The sequence below is a fragment of the Micromesistius poutassou genome, assembly GCF_964030765.1.
Source record: "Micromesistius poutassou genome assembly, chromosome: 18".
Classification (NCBI taxonomy): Eukaryota; Metazoa; Chordata; class Actinopteri; order Gadiformes; family Gadidae; genus Micromesistius; species Micromesistius poutassou.
The window spans coordinates 1,786,490-1,811,309 of record NC_140288.1 but is presented as its reverse complement, the minus strand read 5'-3'; the positions used below and the strand labels follow the sequence as shown (position 1 = coordinate 1,811,309).

At 44.5% G+C, this 24,820-nt stretch overlaps 2 protein-coding genes and 1 pseudogene across 3 annotated transcripts in view; 2 read left to right on the top strand and 1 right to left on the bottom strand.

Moving 5' to 3' along the window:
- The window catches only part of LOC311363275, a 6,032-nt pseudogene extending 1,386 nt beyond the window's left edge, over positions 1 to 4,646 (bottom strand). The window contains exons 1-5 of the transcript XR_014684208.1: positions 4,592 to 4,646; positions 3,279 to 3,415; positions 2,954 to 3,006; positions 2,546 to 2,677; positions 851 to 1,026 (exon numbers count right to left, since the gene is read on the bottom strand). The product of XR_014684208.1 is annotated as an uncharacterized misc_RNA (transcript). The remainder of the gene's footprint in view (positions 1 to 850; positions 1,027 to 2,545; positions 2,678 to 2,953; positions 3,007 to 3,278; positions 3,416 to 4,591) is intronic.
- Positions 4,647 to 7,962: 3,316 nt separating this feature from the next.
- Positions 7,963 to 13,637, top strand: kitlgb (kit ligand b; the record flags this gene model as incomplete). The annotated part of the gene is made up of 7 exons (XM_084483241.1): positions 7,963 to 7,989; positions 10,098 to 10,205; positions 10,324 to 10,380; positions 10,867 to 11,025; positions 11,544 to 11,703; positions 12,739 to 12,827; positions 13,464 to 13,637. 7 exons carry the CDS (start codon positions 7,963 to 7,965, stop codon positions 13,635 to 13,637), a joined length of 774 nt encoding a protein of 257 aa, XP_084339367.1.
- Positions 13,638 to 16,153: 2,516 nt separating this feature from the next.
- Positions 16,154 to 21,796, top strand: LOC311363476 (uncharacterized protein). Its single transcript, XM_084483425.1, has 7 exons — positions 16,154 to 16,288; positions 17,418 to 17,632; positions 18,019 to 18,102; positions 18,445 to 18,537; positions 18,905 to 19,015; positions 19,526 to 19,649; positions 20,010 to 21,796. The coding sequence occupies exons 1-7, from the start codon at positions 16,264 to 16,266 to the stop codon at positions 21,773 to 21,775; spliced, it is 2,418 nt and encodes an 805-aa protein (XP_084339551.1). The 5' UTR covers positions 16,154 to 16,263; the 3' UTR covers positions 21,776 to 21,796.
- The last annotated feature ends 3,024 nt before the right edge of the window (positions 21,797 to 24,820 follow it).

The window sequence follows — 24,820 nt, the reverse complement described above, 5'->3', positions numbered from 1 at the left end:
AAGAGAGGGATGGAAGGAAGGAGGGAGGGAGGGAGGGAGGAAAGAATGAGGGAGGGAGGGAGGGAGGGAGGAAGGGAGGGAGGGAGGGAGGGAGGAAGGGAGGGAAGGAGAGAGGGATGGGGGAAGGAAGGGAGGGAGGGAGGGAGGAGAGAGGGAGGAGGGAGGGAGAGAGAGAGGGATGGAAGGAAGGAGGGGAGGGAGGGAGGAAGGGAGGGAAGGAGAGAGGGATGGAAGGAGTGATGGTATGGACGATGGAAGAGAGGGATGGAAGGAAGGAGGGAGGGAGAGAGGGAGGCAGGGAGAGAGGGATGGGGGGAATGAAGAGATTGATGGATGGAGGGAGGGAGGAAGGGAGGGAGGGTGGGCGAGAGGGGAGAAAAGAGCGAGGAAGGAAGGCAGATGTACGGAATGATGGATGGATGAAGGAAGACAGGAAGGAGGAGGCAAGTAACAGAGAAAAATGTACCAGAGTGGAGCACAATGGGGTGGTGTTGTGGTGGTGGTGGTGCGGTGGTGGTGTTGTGCTGGTGGCGTTGCTCACCTTGGCAGCTTCGTGCACGGCCTTGCAGGACTCCACCAGCGCCCGCCCATGATGAGAGAGAGAACCGTGTCGTAGCATCGCTGTCTCACCGCTGCCAAAAGTTAGAAGTAGGAATGAATTGGAAAAGAAAATTGGCTGTGGGGTGTGTCATGTGGTGCGTGTATCCACCTATCATCCGACGAGAGTCCCTCGTGCTGTTATGTTATTGGTTGGAGTGTGTCACGTGGTGCGTGTGTATCCACCTATCATGAGGTCGGGATGCGCCCATGCTGTTGTTTTATTGGTCGCGGTGGGTGATGTCGTGTGTACCGTGCATCCACCTATCATCAGAGGGATTCGTTCCTGCTGTTGGAGCTGTGGGGCGAGGCTCCGTACCGCAGCAGCAGGGTAACGTTGTGCCCCAGGCCGGCGTGGGCGGCCAGGGTCAGGGCGGGTCCCACCGCACTCCGCCTGCACCTCCAGACTCTCCTCGCTGGAGGCCATCTCTACGCGCACATATGCACACACACACACACACACACACACACACACATACACACACACACACACACACACACACACACAGTCTCACACACACACACACACACACACACACAAGATAATGCATATTTACACACGTGTGCAGACACACACGGACGTAAGTAGCTGCACACACAGACATAACCACGCACACACACACACACACACGCACACATTTATACAAACACACACACACACACACACACGCATGCATGCACACACATAATCACACATAACCCCACATGCTTACACTTTGCACTGTGTGTACGTGTGTACTGTGTGTATCTAATCTGTTTCATGAGTCATTAGAGAGAGAGAGAGAGAGAGAGAGAGAGAGAGAGAGAGAGAGAGAGAGAGAGAGAGAGAGAGAGAGAGAGAGAGAGAGAGAGAGAGAGAGAGAGAGGAGAGAGAAGAGAGAGAGAGAGAGAGAGAGAGAGAGAAGAGAGAGAGAGAGAGAGAGAGAGAGAGAGCGAGCGAGCGCCGGAAGGCATGTTAACGAGGATATAAATAATAGACATTCTTCATAATTTGCCTCCCACCTCCCTCCCTCTCTGCCTGCGCTAATGCCTTAATTTCCTGTGTTCTGTCTCCTTCTGATGACATCTGGTGTCCAGTTTTCACAGCATTGTTGTTGGTCGGTTAAATGTTAAAGTTGATTTGTTTAGTTGGTGAGCCAAAGGCTGAATGGAACCTCCCGTCACGCGTTTGGACCCTGTCCCTGTGTCATTCCTTTCGTTCTGTCCGTGCGCCTTGGTTGTTTACGTTGCATACATGGGTCTTGCAGTTGTCACCAGGTTATTGTTATACTTCAAACAACCTTTTTCTGTGTTTATTTTGTTGTATTATTTAGTCAAGATGCATACACTCAGTTCTATAGCCCTTGTAGAGACGGGGAACAGCCGCATGTGGAATCCAGCGGTCGATGTTTTGGTTCTTTGAGAAGGTCTCAATGTGTAATTGAGAAATGAGAACTGCCATATGTCTCCTAATCGTTTAGCCAGAAGCCCAAAGCAAAGACCTAAGCGGCCTACGCCAATTCATTGTTCTGAGCTCATCAATAAGGCCGGTCCTCGTTAGTAAAACCCGCAGAAATCCAAACAGACTATCTTAATCATCTTGGCAAAGAAATATTAACACAATAACACATTGACACACCAGCTGCCCCAGAATAGACCATCATCACCGACAGAACCAGCACTATCATCTTCATCATCATCAGCATCAGCATCATCATCATCCTCATCAACATCATCATCATCATCACCACCATCATCAGGACCACCATCATCATCATTATCATCAGGACCACCATCATCATCATCATCATCACCATCACCACGACCACCACCATCATTATCATCAGCATTATCATCAGCATCATGACCGCCTTCATCAGCTTCAGCATCATCACCATCCTCACCATCATCACCACCATCATCATGACCATCATCAATGCACTCAGCATCATCCCCAGAGTCCTCTGACCTTGCAAGACGAGCTCCAGGACCCTGGGGCTGCGCTGGGTGGCTGCCCGGTGCAGGGGCAGCCTCCCCTGGTCGTCTCTCTGCCTGAACGCCCAGACGCAGCCGGACAGCCGGGCCAGAGCCTCCTCGTCCCCTAGGGACAGCACACCAGCTGAGGGTCAGCTTTAAACATGGGTGCACACACACACACACACACACACATATGGGCACCCACGTTGAGACATGTGGGCGCTGAAATACACACATGAGCATCGCACACACACAGACACACACACAAAGAGTCTCTCGCTCTCGCTCTCTCTCTCTCTCTCACAAAAATATACACACTCAAAGACACATAAACATCACCGCTACACATGTGTCTAATCAAACTCATTTAATAATAATTCCTGGATTCTTGGATCCCTACCTTGATCAATGGCGGATAATATCTTCAAAAAGTCTTCATTTTGGGGCTTGTTTCTAAAAGCCAACAGACCGAAAACAAATATGTGTGCAGAAGAAAGCTATGCAATATTTATTTACAATGTAATTCAGTTCACATCTGTCATTCATAATGGCTATTTCTTGACAATAATCTAACGTATAACAAAAACCTAAGAATATACATATATTTAAAAACACATAAAACGGCAGTTTACACTTGCAGTCCCTTTGGGTATTTCAGCGCGGTGAATTTGCGTTACCATCTGTCATTAAAGATAGCCTATTAAAACCTTCTGAGGAAGTGTTACCCCTTAGAGTGGGCGTCGCCGTTCCGCCTGCAGGTGTCCTGGAGGCTCTGCTGAATGGCGTACTGAAATAGCTCTTCATCGATACCGTTGTGTTCATCGTCAGCCATGTTGGGAGACGGCCACCATGACCGTTTTACCTGTGACACACAAAATGGAGGACACATTTTTGTATAAACCACTGAACAAAGTATTGCAAGGTAAAAAGGTTGAAAAGAAAAGAAAAAGTAATGTATATATACTTAAGTACATGTATACAATATTTAAGTGTGTGTGTGTGTGTGTGTGTCTATGGTACAATATTTGAGCGTGTGTGTGAGTGTGTGTATGTAATGAATCTTGATTGACTACAGACTGAACTGAAGCTTCTCCACGGATCATTTTTCTGTTTCAGTGCAGTACTGAATAAAATGATTCTCATGTTCTCAGTTCTCATGTGGTTGTCTTACAAATGTCCCCAATATTGATACAAAGTCGTAGTGTTATTATCTTGCACTGTCTCTACATCTATCAAAGGGGGGGAAATCCCAATTAAACATAATTTACTGTATTGACACGCCCTTTCAGATACGTCTTCGCTCTGTGTATGTAACCTCTACTTTCTTGGCTATCCTCTTTCGATTGGGATGAGAGTTTGAGCTAATTTTTCTTTTTGACATGTCTTGTCATGGCAGACTATTGTTTATAGTATTTAAACATATTTTTGTCATGTCGGCCTTGGTGCCAATAACTACAATTCTGAGGAAAAATGCAACTAAGTGCAATCAAAGCGCTTAGTTGACCCTGCAATATAAGGTGTTGTGTGTTACTATATGTCTAATGAATACCACGTGTTAGGGTTAGAAACCCTAGTGTCAAGACCCTGAACTACGACCTTTGGTGAACTATGTGCCGATGCTACTACCATGCTCTCTCTCTCTCTCTCTCTCTCTCTAAAACTGCTAATACCACTACTACTACTACTACTATACCGCATACCTACCATGACTACGTCTACTACTAAAGCAATTATCCTACTCCTTTCTCTGTAAAAAAAAAATACTACAGTAATACTATAATTTAATTATTTCTTTCTTTAAATTAGTCACATTTCTCTCTCTCTCTCTCTCTCTCTCAAATACAACCTGCTTCAAACTGCTGTCTCCCACCCACAGATCTCCATGTTATTCACATGCCCTCTACTAGTACTCCCAATCCCTAGCTTATGGGTTTTGCAGTTCTCCAGTGACCTGTAACCTTTTAAGCAGGCTGGAACACATTTATTCAATCCAAATATAGTCTGGTAGTAAAAAACGTCTCCCCAAAAGCCCACTCACCAGGTGGTGGTGTGTGTGTGTGTGTGCCTGGTGCCCGCTGAATCCTTGCAGATTGCAGATCCTGTGTTTCTGTTTTGCCCCGGTCGCCTGCCGGGGTATTTTTAGAAGCAAGCGGCTTCCAGCTTCGCTGACTCCAATGAGTCGTACGTGCACCGCCGTGAAATGGAGGAAACGATTTGTTTACTTTTTTATTGAATCAAGCCGTAAATCAATTAATTGTCATATGAAGTGATACTGAAAGGGGTATTTAGTGACTGCAGGGGCATAAAAAACATGCAAAAACATATTCATCAGGTTCCTAACACAGATATGTATGAATCTTAGAAACACACTTTTGAAATACATGAGGAACACAAAAATGTAATGTTTACTTCTGTTACATATTACTTAACCTCAATTTCACTCCACAATTACTTTTACATCAATAACAGGGCGTGGGCCGGTGTGTGGATGAAGGCCGGTTTGAGCAGCCTCACCTGGCCAGAGTCAGACTGATTGGACAATGTTGCTCATTGAGTAATCAGTGTGCGCAGGTTAAAACCAGCCATCTTCACACACACACACACACTCAGGGAGAGTTCTTCTGCATAGCAACATGGAGCACCAGGCCATGCATCATTATCGATCAACATGTACAATCAAGCAGATTTCAATCACCACCACCCTGCCTCCTTGTCTGGAGGAGCCCTAAGTAGTGTGTTATTGCAGGGTGAAGTGTATTACAGGGTAATTCTGCAGTGCAAAGATATGAATGAACAGGCAACTTTTCCTTAATGACATATTACAGGTTAGACCTTTACAATTACTCTGCAATATTTAACCTTCAAGAAGTCACACAGTTCTACTTTACTACTATAGTTCACATGTACACATCTTAACTGTGTGTGTGTGTGTCCCCTTCGATTTCCTCGACGATCGTACAGCAGACCTCACACTTAGCAGGTGTATTGCTGTGGACCCCAGGAAGTGCAGTGTTGCGTTTCACACAGTTCAAATGTTACTTTGTTAAAACAATGTTAAATGTTACACAAAGGTAGACTTTTACTGCACAACATTACAAAGTTACACCTTTACATCTTAATGTTACACCAATACAACTCTACAAATGTTTACATGTACACTTTTACTGCAAATTGTTACAAAGTTAAACCTTTAGAACTTTGCACTACACACTTACAGCACTGCAAAGTCACAACCACTGTGTAACGTTAGAACTTCACTATGTTTACGAAGCAAGTGCGTGAAAGTCTAACATGATATCACAACACAACAATGTGACATATTTTCAACATTACAAAACTAAATACCAAATCCTTTACAAGTTACAGGAGGCGTCAGAAGAACGCCGGCTGACTTTCCCCCCGTGCGTGCCAGGCGCTATTGCCCTTCTGAGGGGATGAGACGCGCGGCCGATTTCTCGGCATCACGTAGGAGTCTTCTGGAGTAGCGTGTCGCCGCGGACGCCAGCGGTGACGCCGTGTCACACAGTGAGTCAGCCTGTAGGCGTCCCCCCGGCCCTGGTGAAAAGGCTTCAGTCAACTGTCGTCTGGACTGGAAACAGACCGGCCTCCCATCATCTGATCACACTCCACTCTCCCTCTCTCTCCCTCTCTCTCCCTCTCTCTTGCTCTCTCACTCTCTCTCTCTATCTCTCACACGCACCATCTCTCTCGCTGAGACACACACTCTCCTCTCCTCTCCTCTCTCTCCCACACACACACTCTGAGCTCTGTCTCTGGTATCTCTGATCTGAACACTGATCTGAATTTCATGCCTCGGATGGTGGAAACCTTCAATTTCCGTTCCATATGAGGGATAAAGTAAGTAATGCGCTCGTTGTTTCGTGTTATTACCTTTTTTGTTTGTCTGGGGATTAGAAAGTTGGGCTGATGGGATGTGGATGTCGGCTTGTAGTTGCACTGTAATGCGTGTTGTTGTTTGTGAACAGAGGCCAGTAGTTTGCGGAAGTCTAATTAGGTTGTGGAAGAAAAAACTTGAATTTTGCACTGTGGTGACGCATGTTTTTAGTTTAAATAGTGTAAGAAGCAGCAAAGTGGATTCAATCACGTTCTTTTCTGACCTTCTATTTCAATTAACAGTTTAATTACACACATGGAATTGAGCTTCACATCGAAGTGAATCACATTTAATTGATTGAAAGACACTTTAAATACTTTCATGATTCTTAAAACCAAACGGGGTGCATGGCTGCAAAGATGGGTCAAAAATGCATCACACCATACTTTGTACAAATGACTGTGGTGGGTTGATGGTTGTTGTCGGTGATGATGTTGTTGTTGTTGTAAACCATAACCACCACCACAGCGGTTATGGTTTAAGAGTTGGGGCGTTGGTGAACTTTATGTTTTGGTTAAGTATTACTCGCATGTTGAGACAAACCGGTTATATCTTTTTTTGACGTATTACAGGGATTTCTAATTGTCCATAAAAACGGGTTTAATGCATTTTCCACTCCGAAATCTGGTAAATCGAAGTAAATCTCATATGTTGTTGTGGAGTTGTTTTATGTTTTCTGCAACTTGATATTGGACGAAAAAAATTACAAATGTGATTAACTGTCATGGCATCATTAGACTGATATAGAATGGCCAATTACAGCCAAATTAAACTGGTCTTGCTTGACTTGCTTTTAATATTAAAAAGGTGCTTACAATTCAAAAATGCACCACTAAAAGTAATGGATACTTTGGGGTAGAAAGGGCATTTTAGGACAAAACGATTCCTAGAATAGAAGTCTCTTGGTGTTATGAAACTCTGTAAAGGGTCATTGCTCATTGATTTCTTTTTTTTTTTTTTTGCTGAAGTATCAAAAAATATGCTTTGCACATTTCTCAATTGGGTCCATAGTCATCAAGGTTATTGGCCAGCAAGGACAGCAATATTTTTATTTATTTATTTTCTTGGTTCACGATATAAAATGAGTAATGACAAACTGTCATGCTGTGAGTAAGAAGAAACATCTGGGCAAACTTCTTAATCCATATTCCATATTATTAACACATCTGTCAGTGTGTCCATCTTCTTACAATCTGATAGAAAACAGGAACATCTTGCGCCCATTTGGGTCAGAAGTTATTCAAGATGTTTCATATTTCATTCCAATGTTTTTTTCTTAGACTAATTTCAATATTTTGTTATTCCCCTTCAATAACACCAGACGTGATGTAGACAAGATTGGCGCGAACAAGAGTAAAGCTGGGGTCGGCAATTTTGGAGGAAGATATCCAACTGAAAAAATCCCACCCTTCCCTCCAGCCCTCCCTCCATAGTCACGCCCCAAAACACACTATTAGCTTGCTAGCTTTAGCAATAGCTCTGCCTAGCCTTGTGGAAGACTCCAGTCATGCGCAATGAGTGCACAGGCAGAGTGCAGGCAGGTAGGCGGGTAGGTAGGTCGGTCGGTAGATGGACAGGTAGCCCGTCCAATCATTTCATTCTGGCAGAATGAAATGATTGGACAGGCTTATGAAAGGCCTGCAAAAGAAACGGATACCTTTTTTTATTTTTTTGTCAGTGTATTTGATTTATTAATTTCTGTCAGGATGTAAAGAGAGAACGGTTATTGCAATGTTTATAAATTATATATTGTCTACGCATTGTTTACTTGGAAATTTCAAAACTGTGAAGTGTGAAGTACAGAAAATATATTCTATCATGGATATTTATTGATGGTACTGATATAGATGGTATATCCTGTTGGCTTGTGTATGATTAAGCCCTCAATGTTTACGTTTCTTGTTAATGATGTGAATATGATGTGTTAATGACGGTATGTCCACGCAGTTGAACAATCTTTGATGCCACAAAGTTCCTTGAACACTTCAATGAAAACCACATGGGCCCCGCCACCAAAACCAATTAACTTGATGAATGGGACAGGAGCCACTTGTCTGGGAGGAAATCAGCATCCCTGAGCTTTCACATGTTGGACACCAACATGTGATGGGATACACCTCCAGGGTAGAGAGACCTCTAAAAGACACTGACGGTGTGTTCTCCCCATTCATCTGGTCTCGCTTAGAAACGTTGGGGAGGCACGGAGATAGAAGATGACAGACATGGTGAACAGAATGGAAGACTAGAATGAGAGTCTATTTTTCTACGAATCTATGAAGATAGATGTAAGTCATTTTAACTACACAGACGGGCGTGGTATATTGAGCGAAAAATCAGCATTATGTCTGCTATTCTAGGAAACTTGGCTGTGCGGCACTTTTCAAAGTCACAGGCATTTTGAATATATGCTTTTGTTGACGTCAGTCTCACTTGAATGTCGCATCAGATAAAAAGGGCTCGATATCTTTTTAAATATCTGTCAATTTTGGTCGCTTTTCTTCGAATGGTATGACAAATAAACAAAGAGCGACATTCTCCTGTTTGGATTACATGATGACTTGACATAACATCCAGTTTGCAACCCAAATAAGGAAGATACCTTCTGAGTGACTTAATCCCATGTGATTAATTGTTAAACAGCACAATGTTGAGACCATGGTGTATCAATCTATCTTTTTGCAACAAGCATTTGCACAAAAAAAAAAGAGCTCAGTTGAACCTTAAACTTGTGATGTCCCAGCTTGTGCTCCAAGCGTCACAACAAAGATTTTGAATAGAGATTCTACTTTAACCATTGAGCAATGCCAAAACATGTTATACTGATTTAAACCATTCCTAACGTCACATTCATGCATTACAGATCCATTTGGCCAAATTAAAATGATATGTCCTGCCAAGAGTCTACAAACGAGTCCACTTTCAGCTGTCGTTAACACTGTTCATGGTGTACGAGAGGAAATTGCCTGAAAATGCATAAAAATAAGATTACACTCGGTTCCCTGGTACATTCAAGAAGCAGACCCACTATTAGTGTTTGCCTGTTGGTTTTACGCTGACATCTCTGTGAATGTTGAACTCTGTGAACATGTTGTGACAGATCTGTTATGATATATTTTGTTGGGATATATTGCAGGGATACATTGTCCAATTGGCCATAAATAACAGGATTTATGTGTTTTTGTGCTCTGAAATCTGGTTTAAGTAAATCTCCTGTATATCTATTGATATCTTTATATTTATAGAAACGATCAATCTAGATATCGATGTATATATCTATATGTAGATAATATTGGTGGATGCCCTTTCCCCATCTCTTATAACATAGTTGAATACCTAACCATTGTTAATGCCTTATTGATTGAGCTACAGAAGATCATAACCGGTAGAACAATGCATTATTATCATATGGGCTCAGGCTTTGATTCCCAATGGGGAAGCATGGGTGGCCAACACTCATACTAAATGTATGGTCTTGTATCTGGGTTATTGTAAGACTCCACCAAATACCACAAAGACTTTGATTCAAAACCACTTATTTTTAAAATAGCATCATTGTCTCCTATTTCTTCTCCCTCGCATATCCATAAGGCTCCTTGTCTCCTATGTCTTCTGTAATCCTAATTGTCTCCTATTGTCTCCTCTCTACCAGATCTGCAAGACTCCTTGTCTCCTCTTCTTTCTACTCACAAGTCTTCACCACTGCTCCGGAAAGTTTGGAACGCCAATCACAGACGATGTGAACAAGCTGCTGCTCTTGGTCAGTTCCACATCACACCTTCGCTCTTGAGTAGACTCGCCGTCGGAGATCCTCCACATAAGGATGCATGACTCAAATAAATCCCATCTCTCTAAAAATATATATTTTGCCCCCACAGCAACAGAACATTCCCGTGGACTATGAGATTCCCGTTCACTACATCCCAAAGGAAGTGGTAGGTAAACCCAGCAAAATCCAATAAATATGAATCATAACGCAACTATAACCCAATGAAGCATGATGGTGTGTTGAATAAAAAAGAAACAAAATGCCCAATCTAAATTGGGCAACACCTTACAATTAGGGGTACATTAATTAAACATTAATTTACATTAGTTAATGCAGACATAAGCAGTCACTAACGGTAATTACCCTTAACTAATAATGTCTATCATCATCATTTGCTAATGGTGTTCATGTTGACTAATATGAGTTATATTAAATTATAATGGGTTTATGTTAACTACGCTAATAATCTATACCTTATTTAATAGGGTGAACTCTAAACCTAAAACCTTTCCATAACCATAACCCTAACCCCTATGATCACACCATATAACAATGCTTATTACTGTTATTATTACGTTGACTTGTGTTTGTTAGTGTTTAATGACTGTAGCCTTACTGTAAGGCGCTCCGCTAAATGCCTGTGGTCCCCCAGAGCGGGGTGTGCTGGGTGGTGCTCAACATCTACCCTCTGGAGCAGAGCCTCTGCAAACTGGCCACCATGTTCGGCGCCCTGTCCTCCAACAAGGAGAACATCATCGTCTTCATCGCCATGCTGAAGAGCCTTCGCTTCACGTTCGACCACGAGGAGCTGGTGAGGCGAGGGGCACGCTGATGATCTGAGGACACTTTTTCCCGCGTTCTTCTCATTTCGATCGACGTTTTTTCTGTACATCTTTGGGTCGTTCGCCGGTTCGACAGATCAGACACTAAAAATCAAAACATAATGCAGCTACAAAAATCGATCGAGGCGGATTTGCATCCGTTGTAGCCGTGTGATCGCGTCTAACGTTTTTGTAATAGCCTTTTGTGTATCATGTTTGTCTTTATAATATGCACTGTTGATTCCTAATACGTGTTCATGTTCTTACACTTCTTACATCGACCAATGCATTACATTGTGCATATAGCTTCTATTTCCTTTAGTCGTATGCCCATATATGCTTATTTTTCGGCGTGTTCTTGTCATATTACAACACACGTGGTCCGACTACACACGCACTACATACAGTGTTAAATGTATAACAAATATGGCCCAATTATTCCAGTAAGACAACCAAACAACATCCATTCCAACCCGTTTAAACGGTTGTGGTGTGTTTCTGCGCTCAGGAGTCGGCGATGCAGGTCTTCCAGTGTCACTACCGCGAGAGGAACTTGCTGTCGGGACTCTACTTCGACTACATCAAGGAGATACTGCATGCTGCGGCCCAAGGGGTGGGGGGCTTCCCCTGTAAGCCCCCCCCCTGCGTGCCTCACCAGGAAACCCCAGGTAAGCACTTGTGCAGCGCATGTGAATCCGAGTCCCGACGACTGAACGGTTTTTGGGTTTGATCGGTCAACCATGTCTCAAATCAACCTGTTCGGCATCCTTGAGCAAGATCCAACACCTAACCCCTACCTGCTCCGTGTTGACCTGTATCTGAGTTCAGTGTGCGTTGCTTTGGATGAAGGCATCTGCTGGATTGAAAAAAATATATTATGGATAAACCCAACAAACGTTTAACACCTTGCTTTTAGTCAGCATCCTGAGATGCATTGATTTCATTTGGTTTGGGGAAATCATGTCAATCTCATGTCGTCTAGGAAACGACACACTTGATTATTTTACTATAACGATGTGCATGTTTCTATTGCAAAATCAAGCACCACCACGACTATTTGTATTATCACGACTCAAAAACCGCTGCCTCAAACATGTGCCTCAAATATGCTTTTGAATAATATCGTTTGGTTTTAAAGACAAAATGTATTCAGTATCAACATTCCTCCCAGAAGAGAGGACACACAATACCAATAGTCAAAAGGTCAATAGGGTCAGACACACACACCAACTGACATAACACACAAATTGAATTAAGAAATTTACCCTGAAGATCAAAAGGTACCTCCTGTTGCTAAAGAGGGTCTTGCCATATACACACACAGACACACCCACACACACGTACACATGTTAACACGCATACACGCGCACACAAGTGCATGCACACACATACAGATACACGCAAACAGACACGCACACACATGTGCGCAGGCAAACATGAGCACGGACACACACGCACGCATGCGCGCACACACACACACACACACACACACACACACACACACACACACACACACACACACACACACACACACACAGAGACACATGCACACACACAGAGGCACGTGCAAACACACACACCACACACTTTGTCAAAGTGGGTCTTTGGATTAGAGTGATTTGACGCTGAAACTCAAGCGGTGAAACTCCTGCTTTAAGCGGGATGTTGGCTCCACCTGAATCTGATCACACGTGTCTCTCCAGATGGGCGCGTGCAGGCCTGGCTGAGCAGAAGTCCTGTGCTGCTCATCCTGGTTCCCCTCACAGCATGTCTGCTCCTGCTGCTGTGGCTGGTGAGTACATAAGTAAACACCATGTCGTGTCATCTGTTCATCTTTTCTTTAAGGGGACATTTGTGTTGAAATTGTCCCTTATTTTTGTTAGTCATATTTTTTCGAATGAACAAACGAAAGTAGACTCTTCCTCACACTTCTTGCTTACATCTTTTAGAGATTTTTAAGATCTCCAGTGGCCCTATTTGGCATTGAACTGGGACCAGTATGCCCTGCATTCAAAACATTCAATAGGCATGTTTTTTTTAAATAGCTTTCTATAAATATCTATCTTTTTGAGTAGATGAGTGAAAATAATATGCATAGCACTGTACATACAAATACACACCCCTATTTATAAATAAATCAAAGGTGCATTGATAGGACTCCAAAGACGCACAGAAAGTGTGCATACGTGACTCCTTCTGTTTGGCATGTGGCTCAGGAGGTAGAGTGGGCTGGCTGGTATATGGAAGGAGTGTCACCCGTGCGTGGCCGTCACCGCCGTCGGTGTGTGAATGTGTGCATGAATGGGTGAATTTAGGCGATATTGTAAAGCAGCTACTGGTTAGAAAAAGTGAGTGGCCACTGGTTAGAAAAGCACTTTATGAATGCAGTCCATTCATTTACCATTTTATTTTGGTTCTCTATCTCCAGGCCCAGTCCAGGAGGCGACGGTTGCGTGAGTGCGACGTGGAGCGGCGCGGAGAGTTGTTGTCGTCGTCGCCGGCCAACACGGTTCCCAGCGTGTGCATCTCCGTCCCGCTCTACAGAACGGAGGATTCCACGTCCGCCACAGAACTGGTTCCCAGACCACAAGAACTGGGGTGAAGAGGACCCAACGACAATGAGGGGGGGATGAAAGAAGAAAAGAAAAGAAACTCTATAAAATTAGACCGACGCGCCTGATTGGTCTGTTGTTCTGAACAGCACTGCTGGACAAAAAGCGCTCTGTGTTTCACTCCCTTTGGATGCGGGGTGCAGCAGGGAAAACACACGAATCACAATGGCTGAAGGAACCTTTTTTTGGAGGACCTTTCCTTATTTTTTAACCGGACACATGCATTTTTATCCCACCCCCTGCCCCCCTTCCTGTATAGAGGGATTTATTTTTTTTAAGCAACTAGTCGTTGGTGGTCAAAATGTGTATTTAAACACGTGTATTGTATGAGTAGTATTCAAACACCAGTTCTTCTGTCGTTCAGTCAGTGATTGTGTACAGCACAGGGATTAGGCTGAATGTTTTCGTCTGTTTGAGCACCGGGGAGAACGGGTTGTCCTCAACAGCAGGATGCAAAGCATTGATTTGAAAGTGGGGTTCATTTTGGTCATATCACCTTGTCACCTTGTAAACTAGGTCCCCGATTGTGAACGGTAATATAAAAGTAAACATGGGGGCTTGACATATTAATCCAAACTGAAACAGCTTCACTGATCGCTGACCTCCCTTCGGTAGAAAAAGGTGTGGAGGCTCAATTAATTGCAAGGTATACATCTCAATTACTATCTACTTTTGGCTTTCACATTCATCGGTTTTGGACTATTTTAGATTAATGACAGTGAATTACAGTGAATTCTGACACATCATTTAGGGTCCTCTTACACCAGCATCCGTGCAGACATTGGAAACCAAAGCCAGTGACTGGGAGAGTTGAGCAGCACAGCCCAGACACTAATATGATTCAAATAAAAAGCCAAAGGTACAGCAAACCACAACGCTGCGGAAGATTGTTTAAAAGAGTGCTCAGAGTCGTGGGCTTGTGTTTAACTCTGACATTATCGTGATCTGTGAACCCGCTCCACTCAAACAACACACTGGGCAAATTCCAGAACTGGCCCACTTTTCCTCATCAAAAGACCAGACCAGATGGCAGATCGCCACTGGCTCAAGCCTCTCTCTCTCTCTCTCTCTCTCTCTCTCTCTCTCTCTTTCTCTCAATTCTGTCATTGTATTCTCAAGTTGTTGCTGCAGAGAGAGTGAGGGAGAGAAGGAGAGCAAGAGAGACAGAGACAGAGAGAGACAGGGAAGGAGAGGGAGAGAGAGACAGAGAGAAGGAGAGAGAGAAAGAGAGAGTATGTTGTGCGGGTGTCTCTCTACCTTTGTTGAGCTGTTATTCCTCAGTCACAGACTCAATCACATTCGAGTCATGAGAGCATGAGTTGGCTGGGTGCTGCTGCTGTCGCTGCCACTCATTTATGTGTCACCAGCAGAGAGAGAGAGAGCGAGAGTACATGTGTGCATGTGAGAGAGAAAGTCGGAGAGGGAGAGAAAGAGAGAGTGCAAGTGAATGATAATGAGAGCAGAATGGAGAGAGAGCTAAAGAGAGGTGTTAGGGAGAGATAGTGTGTGAATGTGAGTGTATGAGTGAAAGAGAGAGAGAGAGAGAGAGAGAGAGCAAGTGATAACGACAGCATAAGAGAGAGAAGAAAAGAGAAGAGAGGAGAAGAGAGATAAGATAGACAGAGTGTGCGAGTGCGAGATAACAACCTCCGAGCAGAACAGAGCGACGGACAGAGAGAGAGAGAAATGGATAGATGGATGACCTCAGTGGAGAGGGGCATAAGGGAGGCTTGTTCTCCCCCACAAAAGAAGTGGCCGTAGGCTGGAGGAAATGCCAATTGTCCACTGGACTGATGTCCACAAGACCCCGATGAATCAACAGCCCCAACAGGCTGCCAGACCGCACAGCGCTCACAGAATCATCCACAAAGGAAGGGGAAACGGGAGTTGAATATTTCTTTTCTTTTTTTTCAAAAACATTTTTTTATTTTGGAAATTCCGAAACGGGTGATTGAAGTTTTTGAGAGTTAACCAAAAAAGTGTTGGATCGTTAAAAAAACATTTAATCCATTCATTAAAGATGTGATCATGTAACAATGTTTGTACCATATTATGTAAATAACTGCTGTCTAGAGAGATGTCTTTGTCATATTTTCTTGTTATATTTGTTACTTTGTGAGATTGTGCATCTGTACATGTTCATGGATATCAAGGATATGCTGTTGTTTTTTTCAATTCAATTAAAGTATAATATTTTCTGCTGAGCTCCTCGCATAGTTTTAATTTGCACTATTATACACATATCCTAAAAGTATTTCACTATTTATTAAGATTATTGAATTATTGATTATTTAACTACAAAGGGCTTGGTTTTCAAATATATATATTTTTAATCAAATGCCATAATCTGTATCAACTGGGATGTTTATACTTGTTTATGCTCGAGTCGTGGATGTGCATGGACGTGCATGGATATATTGACGCTCTATCCTATCGGAAGTAAACACGCTCTTATTTTGAAAATCCCCTACCCATAAGCCTTCGTTAACCTACCGGGCTTGACAGCATTTGCGGAGTTATTATCGCGTTTTAACGTGTTTCTGGTAAAATGTAGTACTTTCTAGTCACTTAAAAACTTCCCATTCATCCCACTTGAGCTTTAAAGGCGTGCAAAAAATGGATAAACCAGTCAGGACTCGAGGTAGGCGTTGCAAAGCTAGCTGCTATGTTGCTATCTGCGTGAGACGCGTTGTCCCGGAGGAGCGCGTCTCGATCAGTCCCGCACATCGTTCATTCACAACAGCCACTTCTTTAATCCCAAAGACGTTTATTGGGACCAATGTTCTTAACATTTCATTTTGAACGGTTTGAGATGATACACATTTGTAATGCGGGGAGATAATCCGTAGACCTTCTGTGTTTTTAACGACGAGCGGAAGTGGGTACAGCGTACTTCCGCCCTCCGTGTTGTGCTTAATTTGTGCTGCACCGTGTAAAGATGTGAAAGTGTTTTTTTGTTTTATTTTAGTTTTATCGTCTTCAATTGTGATCCACGCCACGTTAAACTACGTGTTATTTGCAACATGTTTCCAATTCATACAAGCTGTGCACAACATGACGGCTGCTGAGTTACATTGGAAACATGTTGAACATCTATCCGCTTATATAAAACCCCACACTGTTAGGAAATAATCTCCTCAAACCTGCAGTCTTAAACTAGCCATGAATGAACAGGCATTTGGTGGGAAACCCCTTCTCATTGGGGTTTCCTGCTCTTAGAATACGCACTTTGACCAGTGTCAGACAATTATGGAAATCATAATCGGCCACCTATATTCAATTTTTTGGCGAGTTTGTTAAATAAGGCTGCAGAATCTAAATCAAATCAACTTAAATTCTGACATTTCCAAACTGCTCCTTTCCATCCTGCTCGTCCACTCACTGCTTCTCCTTGTCTTCCTGAAGGGAAAAGTGAAAGAGCAATAGGAAAGTTGGCCTAACTAGTAAACGTGTTGGGACGCACCCTCATGGTAAATGGACTGCATTTATACAGCGCTATTCTAACCAGTGGCCACTCAAAGCACTTTTACAATATCGCCTAACATTCACCCATTCATGCATCCACACCACACACACCGACCGCGGTGTCGACCACACGCAGGGCGACAGCCAGCGCGTCGGGAGCGGTCAGGGTTCGGTCTCACACCTCGACCCCCAGCCAGGAGGAGCCGGGGGGTCAACCCAGCAACATTCCGGGTACCAGCCGACCCCGCTCTACCTCCCGAGCCACATGCCGCTCATGGTTCTCGTTAATGTCTCGTCTCGCCCAGGTGCGGCCGCCGCCGCCCCGCTGCCCCTGGCGTCCCTGCGCCTGCTAGTCTCCCCCCTGCAGCTCGCGTACTCCTACATCTGGCAGGTCATCGAGAGGAGGAACTTCAGGCGCTACGACAAGGTGGAGGAGTTCGTTACCATGGTGACGCAGACGGTCCCGGAGCTCATGAGCGCCAAGCAGACCGCCCAGCTGGTCCTGGGCCTGAGGGCGCGGGTACGAGCGCGGTCGTTGGGGTTGGGTTTGTTTTGACGGGGGCTTACGCGTGTGGCAGGTTCATGTGATTTTTTTTTTTTTTTTTCAGTCCCGATCCAAAAAAAAAAATTCGGTTGATCATACAAATTCATACATTTTTATTTGATTCTATTATTTATCTTGTACATATTGTACATTCTGTTTATTACTGGTATTCAATTTCAATTTCAATTTCGATTTCGATTTTTTTTTTCCTCCTTTTGTTTGGTTTGGACAATGTATTAGTCTTACCTTTTTAGTACAAGAAATTACCCTAACCAGGAGCCCCCTTTTGACTTCATGAGGTGTTGTTCCTTTAACACTGGTGTTTGAAAATATTCCCTGATGCATTTTTCTCTTTTCTCCAGATCATTTTGGAGTTGGTCAAAGAGGCGACGCCAGACTGCTTGGCCATTCAAGCTCTCATCAACAAGCTGAAGATCCCAGCTGGAGTAAGTGATCGTGTTCATGATCGATCAGGATGATTATAGTGATGATGCTTATTTTAAAACCGCCTCGCCTGATCCAATATAATCGAAGAAGAAATATCAGAGAGACTATTTTCTTGAAGGAAAGGGCGCAGGATAGTATAGAGACAGTTTGTCTCCCAGCCAAAAGGTTCAGAGTTCGAAACCCAATGTCCACACTACAGCCTACCTGCAGGCATCCTTGGGCAAGACCCCTCAAGTCTTTGAATAAATGCTAGATGACTAAATAGTATAATAACACGAGGAGGTGCTCTACGTAGATGAGGATTTAGTGTTGAACTAACCCATGATGGCGCGTGTTTGCAGAGGGACGTGGACGTGGAGAAGTCGCAGACTAACTTCATGGTCCTGGTCCAGATTCTGCTCAAAAGCGCCGCGGAGAGACACCGCTTCTTCCAGGTGTGGTTGTTGATTTCATGTCTCGTTCCATCTTACTTGTTGACAAACACACACACGGCACGCATGTTTCCGATGACATAAAGAGTCATACATATTGAGAATTGTGCAATATTCACAGCTGCGTCACCAAGAACGTTTAACCCTTTTAGACTTTCAGGTGTTTATTATGTGTGTTACTAATTATATTATTACAAGTAATTATTATAAAGTAATAGTAAGTCCTGTTTAATTTGCAACTTCTTATCCTTGAGAATTTCTGGGTTTATTATGCGTTTTCACTAAATATGATCATTTCATGAATACATCTACGGTCTCGGTCCCTTCATCGATGAGTCATCGTGGGTCGTACCATTTGTCCGTTCTGCAGGAGGTGTTTCCTGTCCAGTATGGGACCAAGTACGACACGGCGCTGCAGGCTCTCATCGCAGGACTGGTGTACAAACTGGAGCAGCTGCTGCCTGTGCCCAACCTCTCGCAGGTAGGGCGTGGCCGGGTCCACCTGCAGCGATCATATGTCGGCCCGGGGGGACATTCTATTGGGGTTCAATGGCTCCCTCTTGTTTTGCTTTGGTAGCCTGGTTAGCCTAGTGGTTATGGTGTTCAGTTCCCTGCCCAAAAGGACATTAGTTCAAACCCAAATGTTTGCCATCTTAGATAGGAATCCTTAGGCAACTTACCCCTTAACTGCTCCTTAATGACATGTATCTAAAAGCAAAGATATAATTAAAGTGACTTTGGATAAAAGCGCCTGATGAATGACATAAAAAAAAATAAAAAAAAATAAAAAATAAATATATATATATATATATATATATATATATATATATATATTTTTACAATTTTCTATTCAGACCGTAATAATCAAATCATCAAACTGATCCTATTCTGGAAGAACTTGTGTGAAACATGTTCTCCTGTGTGGATAACGTTCTTGTTTTGCTCCGTGTTTATGGATGATAAGATTTGAACCTTCTTCCCTCCACCTCAGCTGGGCACCATGATCCCCAGCCAGCCCTCCGTCCTGGAGGAGTGCGGTCACTTCATCCCCGACCACGGAGACCTGAGGGTCCTGCTGCGACACCAGAAGCAGAAGGGCTTCCTCACCACCAGTGGTAAACCACGCCTTTATTTTTGAAATGCCCCCAATAAAATAAACACAAAGAAAAAAAATTATGGATAGCATTTTTAAGTGGTTTTGTCTTTGATTTTACTGCAGGCAATTGTGAGTTTCTTGCAGGAAAGGGTGATACATGGATCACATTATTTATGTAACTATTGATAATATTAATTATTTGATAAAAAAAAAAAAAATATACCTAAACTGTATTCAATATATAATATTTGTCAAAAAATACGCCTAGCCTGATTGATATAGCAAATGGTGCATTGTAGTCTTTGCTTATCTGCTATAATTGGGGGGTGGGGGGGGGGGGGGGAATTGACCCCTAATCAACACGCTCCGTCTCCCCCAGCCATCTCCTCCACGGTGGGCGACTGCGTGCTCTCCTCCCTGTCCTTCCTCCCGGGCCCCCTGGAGCCCGTACAGAAGGAGGCCCCCCCAGCTCCGGAACCCCCCGCCGGCGACCCGGAGGCGGAGGGAGAGGCGACCCAAGCCGACCCAACGGACGGCGTGCCCGCGACGGACGAGGACTCCGGCGGCGGCCCCCGCGTCTCCGAGAGTCCCGTCGCGTCCATGGACAGCGGGGGGGCCGGCACTCTGGCCGCGCATGGCCCTCTTCCTCCACAGGAAGCGTGTACGACTCAGGCGGAGGCGGGAGCAGAGACGCGTGATGCCGCGCAGTCCAGATCTCTGCACCTACACCACGCGGACAGAGGAGACACGCAGGCTGCCGCGCCGCTTGAAATCCCCGCCACCGCCGCCGCCGCCGCCGTCACTGCCACGCCGGAGACAGTCGCAGCTCAGCAGCCTCACCCCACGGAGAGGCCCGCCTCCTTCCGGGTGTTTCGCGCAACCGCCAGACCCGCCGCCGCCACGGAGGGCGACGCCCAGCAGCGGCTGCAGATCCAGCGCGTCACGCTGCACCAGTGGGTCTCCCAGATGGCCACCAACAGCCTCTCGCTGCCCACCCTGCCGCCCCTCAGCCCCCCCAGGCTGGGCCCGGGCCCTGGGGGCGGGACCGGGGGCGTCGACGGGCACTCGGGCGCCAGGAAAGAGCAGCGGCGGCGGCGCGCCAAGTCGCCGGTGGAGCGCTTCACCTGCGACACGTGCGGCAAGCGCTTCGCCTACCAGTCCAAGCTGACGGACCACCAGCGCATCCACACGGGCGAGAAGCCCTTCGCCTGCGTCACCTGCGGCAAGGGCTTCCGCACGCAGGCCTTCCTCAACATCCACCTGCCCATCCACAGCGCGGCGCGGCCCTACAGCTGCGGCCACTGCGGCCGCTGCTTCCACCGCGTGCCCAGCCTGAAGAAGCACATGTTGACGCACAGCGACCGCAAGCCCTTCCACTGCGGCGTGTGCAACAAGGGCTTCACGCAGTCCACCTACTTCAAGCGGCACATGGAGTGCCACGCCAGCCGCAGCAGCTTCCCGTGCGGCGAGTGCGCCAAGGCCTTCCCCACCGAGTTCAAGCTGGCCAACCACCGGCGCTGGCACGCGCGCGACCGGCCGCACATGTGCGAGCGCTGCGGCAAGCGCTTCCTGGTGCCCAGCCTGCTGAAGCGCCACATGGGCTACCACGTGGGCGAGCGGCAGTACCTGTGCGCGCAGTGCGGCAAGACCTTCGTGTACCTGTCGGACCTGAAGCGCCACCAGAAGGACCACGGGCCCAAGACCAAGCTGCCGTGCCACGTGTGCCACAAGAAGTTCTCCAGCAAGTACTGCCTGCGCATCCACATGCGCATCCACACGCTGGAGAAGCCGTACGCGTGCCCCGTGTGCGACAAGGCCTTCACGCAGATCGGGAACCTCAAGGTGCACGTGCGGCTGCACAACGACGAGAGGCCCTTCAGCTGCGAGCAGTGCGGCAAGAGCTACAAGCTGACGTCGCACCTCAAGGCGCACAAGCGCACGCACCTGTTCAAGAAGCCGTGGGCGTGCGGCACCTGCGGCAAGGGGTTCTCCCTGCCGGGCCTGCTGAAGAAGCACGAGCAGCTGCACCTGCGGGACGCGGCGGGGATCCCCGGCACGCGGCCGCACCGCAGCAAGACGCCGTCGCACAAGAAGCGCTACGAGGAGGAGGAGGACGGCGGGGGCGGGGGCGGAGACGGGTATTGATGGAGGTGTAGGTTTTTTTTTTTTTTTTTACTGAAGCTTTTTTTTTTGCTTTTGTTGTCGTGAAGCCATAGCCTGGATCATGATAGAATGTTCTGTGATCTACTTGTAGGGCTTGTTCCTGGTCAGGGTGGGGAGCGGCCAAAGATGGCCACCTCAAGGCCGGCTTTACATGTCCGTGACGGTTGAATGAGGTCCATCTTCCGGTTGCATTCATATGCATTGTTTTGTTAATAAGAGCCGCATCTGATTGATCTGTTCATGATCATCGATTTTAGATCAGTGGAAGAATTCTCTAATCATGATGGAACTGTAACGCCATTTTTTTCTGTATCACATTTCAGACAAAGCAGAGGTATTTTAGACCTCTTATGGTAAGCTATCTTGATAACTGTAAGCGTTTGTGCTTACGGCTATTACCAGAATGTTATAATTTCTTCATACATAATACTATGTACACCCTTTTTTTATATATACCATTCCACCCAATTGCATTTCAAACGTAAGATGAGCCATTGCTCATTTATCTGCATTCATGAAATGTGTAACGTTTGCATCTATATGCATAATATATCCTGTTATAACCAGTAATTTAGATTACCTGAAGCTTCAAATGTGGAATAGAATGCGTGTGTGTCAAAATGATTTCAGTTCTGTTTTATAGTTGATGCTAACGAGCACTGAGTCAATGGCCATAGAGGAAGCTAGCTGAATGTATCCTATACTATGTATTCAATATAGTGTGCATTTTAAGCAATCATGTCAGCATACTTAGACTAGAAAATGTCTATTTGTACAGTTTTTTTGTAGATGTGCTTCTGATCTCGCAGGAAAAATAAACTTTACCACCAAAATTAACTGTGGCAATTTTGTTAACATTTCAGCACGATGAGACACGTGTTCCATACAAGTTAAACAGTATTTGCAAACTTTTAGATCATATGTTAGTAGGTATAGGGACATACATAACAAATAAAAAATTAAGTATACCAGCGCCCCCCCCCCAAAAAAAATATTTTATTTTGAAAAGACCATTCAGGAAGCGCTCTGTCAACGCTCGTTTTGTAATTGTGATTAACGCTATAAATCAGCTGCCTAATGACATATCCGTAATATTCACATGCCCGGCCTCAGCCGCGAGTGATCACGCCAGGGGCTTCAGTTACACGTGCTCACCGGTCAGTGAAAGGGTTGAAAATGTGTGTTCACATGTGAGTAAACGCCCCCGACTTCACCTGTTTGTTGCACGCTCTGTCAGCGTGGTAGAGTTGGTTCTATATTGGATGTTGGATATTCGACACATTCTAAAAACCTGTTTAGCACTGGCTTCGATGGACGAATTTGTGTCAAACCAACTTTGATGCGTTAATACAAGGCCTGCCTATATATATATGAAGGTATAATTGTAGCAAAAGTCTTCAGCATGCGTACGCTAAAGTCAGTAAATTTGAAGTCGTAAATATTTATGTTGCATGTGTACACTAAAGTCACAAATGTGTAACAGTAAATTTGAAGTCGTAAATATTTTTTTCTACCATTGTAAACACAAAATAGTGGCTACGAGTTCACAAGTCCTTTGTTACAGGTGCACAAATCCTATCCTGTGCATCACAACTAACGTCTTTGTAACATCTTTTGATTTTATAACATTTTAATGTTGATAAATGCTTTAAATCTATTATGCCGCTTCACTTTTTGACTTACCCATATCAAAACACATAGGGTGAACTCAGCTAACTGCCCTACACATAACACAAAGCTTATTTTCTAAAAAATAAAAAAAAACTTTGATTTTATACAATTTTTAAATGTTAAATGCTATAAATCTATTATGCGGCTTGACCTTTTGACCTACCCATGTAAAAAGACATCCGATGAACCCAGCTAACTGCCCCACACATAACACATGTTTTCCAAAAACCCACCTTTTGATTTTATACAATTTTTTTAATGTTAGGTTTTTTGAGAAAATAAGCTTTGTGTTATGTGCGGGACAGTTAGCTCAGTTCACCAGATGTGTTTTGATATAGGTAGGCGAAAAGGTCAAGCCGCATAATAGATTGATAGCATTTTTTGAGATTAAAAAAATTGTATAAAATCAAAAGGTGGGTTTAAAAAAAAAAGCTAGCTTTGTGTTATGTATGGGGCAGTTAGCTGAGTTCACCAGATGTGTAAAGTGGAGTAAAAAAAATCTATAAAATCAATCATTAAAAAAAAAAAAAGAAGCTTTGTGTTACGTGTGGGGCAGTTCACCAGATGTGTTTTGACATGGGTAGGTGAAAAGGTCAAGCCGCATAATAGATTTATAGCATTTTTTAACATTAAAAAAATTGTATTAAATCAAAGGGTGGGTTTTTGGAGAAAATAAGCTTTGTGTTATGTGTGGGGCAGTTAGCTGGGTTCATCAGATGTGTTTTTACATGTGTAGGTGAAAAGGTCAAGCCGCATAATAGATTTATAGCATTTAACATTAAAAAATTGTATAAAATCAAAGGGTGCTTTTTGGAGAAAAGAAGCTTTGTGTTATGTGTAGGACAGTTAGCTGAGTTCACCCGATGTGTTTTGACATGGGTAAGTCAAAAGGTGAAGCCGCATAATAGATTTAAAGCATTTATCAACATTAAAAAATGGTATAAAATCAAAAGATCTTTTTTTTTGACAAAAGAAGCTTTGTGTTATGTAGGCAGGCCTTGTATTAAAGGTCCCATGGCATGAAATGTTCACGTTATGAGGTTTTCTAACATTAATGAGTTCCCCTGGCCTGCCTATGGTCCCCCGGTAGCTAAAAATTGCGTTAGGTGTAAAACGAGCAGTAGGTATCTTGCTCCGCCTTTGAAAAAAATGAAAGCTTTTCTTGAACGTCTTCAAGTACTGTATTAGGGGCCCACTAACACCTATATTAAAGCATCCATAAAATAGCATGCCATGGGACCTTTAACACATCAACGTTGGTTTGACACAAATTTGTCCCTCGTAGCCATGCAGTGCTAAATAGATTTTTCGAATGTGTCGAATATCCAACGTCCAATATAAAACCAACTTTACTAT